The 1,432-nt window shown below is 50.5% G+C and overlaps 1 protein-coding gene across 1 annotated transcript; it reads left to right on the top strand.

Moving 5' to 3' along the window:
* The first annotated feature begins 293 nt into the window (after positions 1 to 293).
* LOC142774301 (uncharacterized) lies at positions 294 to 1,025 on the top strand. Its single transcript, XM_075874699.1, has one exon. The coding sequence runs from the start codon at positions 294 to 296 to the stop codon at positions 1,023 to 1,025; it is 732 nt and encodes a 243-aa protein (XP_075730814.1).
* Positions 1,026 to 1,432: the final 407 nt, after the last annotated feature.

Here is a 1,432-nt window from a genome sequence, read left to right as displayed (position 1 = left end):
TCAACATCGAGCTGCACAACCAGTTCAGGTGACACCGTGGCCTTTTCCACAGCGACCCTGGTCAAGGCTTCACATTGATTTTGGGGGACCATTTCTAGGTCACACATTTTCGTTTAGTGTGGATGCGTTCTCAAATTGGATAGATGTCTTCTACATCTGCAGAAGCTACCATTTCTGCATTGAGAATTGCATTCGCTCAGCATGGCCTGCCTGATGTCATAGTTTCAGACAACGGTCCTGCCTTCACCAGTGCCCAGTACCTTGAGTTCTTAACTCGAAATTGAATACGCCGCATGCTTGTACCGCCGTATCACCCTGCCTCAAATGGTGCAGCTGAAAGAGTTGTACAAACTGTGGAGAACAAACTCAAGAAGTCTGGTTCTGGGAACTTCCAAACGCAGATCTCCAGGTTTCTGTTCCACTATAGGACCACACCACATGAAGTGACAGGTCGGCCACCGTGTGAACTCTTGACAGGAAGAATGTTCAAGACTCCGTTGGATGTCCTCAGGCCAAGCCTGCAGGCATCTGTATTCCTGAAACAACTCAAGCAGAAGTTGTATGCTGACACAGGGTCCCGGCAGGCTCCATCACTGCAGCCAGGTGATGATGTGTACGCGCGAATCTTTCGCAGGGGCACACCCTGGGTGCCTGCCAGTGTCGTCGACGTCACTCCATCATCAGCCAGTGTCCGTTTTGGAGATGGCATCTTGGGAAACCGACACAGCGACCACTTGCGCCTTGTGCAGACAGAAACATTGGCCTCTCCTGAAACTGCTAAGGCTGCAGCTCCACCACAGTTGGAGCCGCCGATTCATCATGCGCCAGCTATTCCAGAAGTGCCTCATCAGGAACAGCTATCTGGAACTAGCTTCTCTGGGAGTAGCTGTGCCAAAGAGAGTGACGGAACTGCACTCAACAGGGCTGTGCATGTGAACAGTGACTTTGTCGTGCCTACGCCTAGCACGCCGAAGTTGCGACGTGGCACAAGAACTAGGAAACTGGTGAATAGGTACTCCCCGTAGTCTTCCTCCTAAGAGGGGAGGAGTGTTACAATGTTGGTTCTAATGCAGCGCCCCCACATGGCGCTGATAGCTGTGTTGAGCTGTGCAAGCCTGGCACAGCAGTGGGGGGCCGTTTTGGGAAATAATAAAACAGTTCGTTCTGGGCTAAGGGCTCAAGATGTTCTTGTGTTCTTCGCGGGCCTGATGGCCTACTGTTCATGGTTGTCACTACCGCCTGGCCATCAGCTAATCTACACATGTAACAGTTAGATGGTGAAGATCTGCATAAAGGGGGGCAGCAGAAGCAGCAACATATACCTTCTTATCCGCCCTCTCCCCTTCCTTTGTTCCTCTTTGAAGGTACTGTTAGAATTCATAAGAAAGTTTTGTCATTGATAGAATCAGCTAGAATATTTCCCTCTTTCTAC

This window comes from Rhipicephalus microplus, chromosome 10 (assembly GCF_043290135.1).
Source record: "Rhipicephalus microplus isolate Deutch F79 chromosome 10, USDA_Rmic, whole genome shotgun sequence".
Taxonomy (NCBI): Eukaryota; Metazoa; Arthropoda; class Arachnida; order Ixodida; family Ixodidae; genus Rhipicephalus; species Rhipicephalus microplus.
This window is presented reverse-complemented; position numbering and strand designations above follow the sequence as displayed.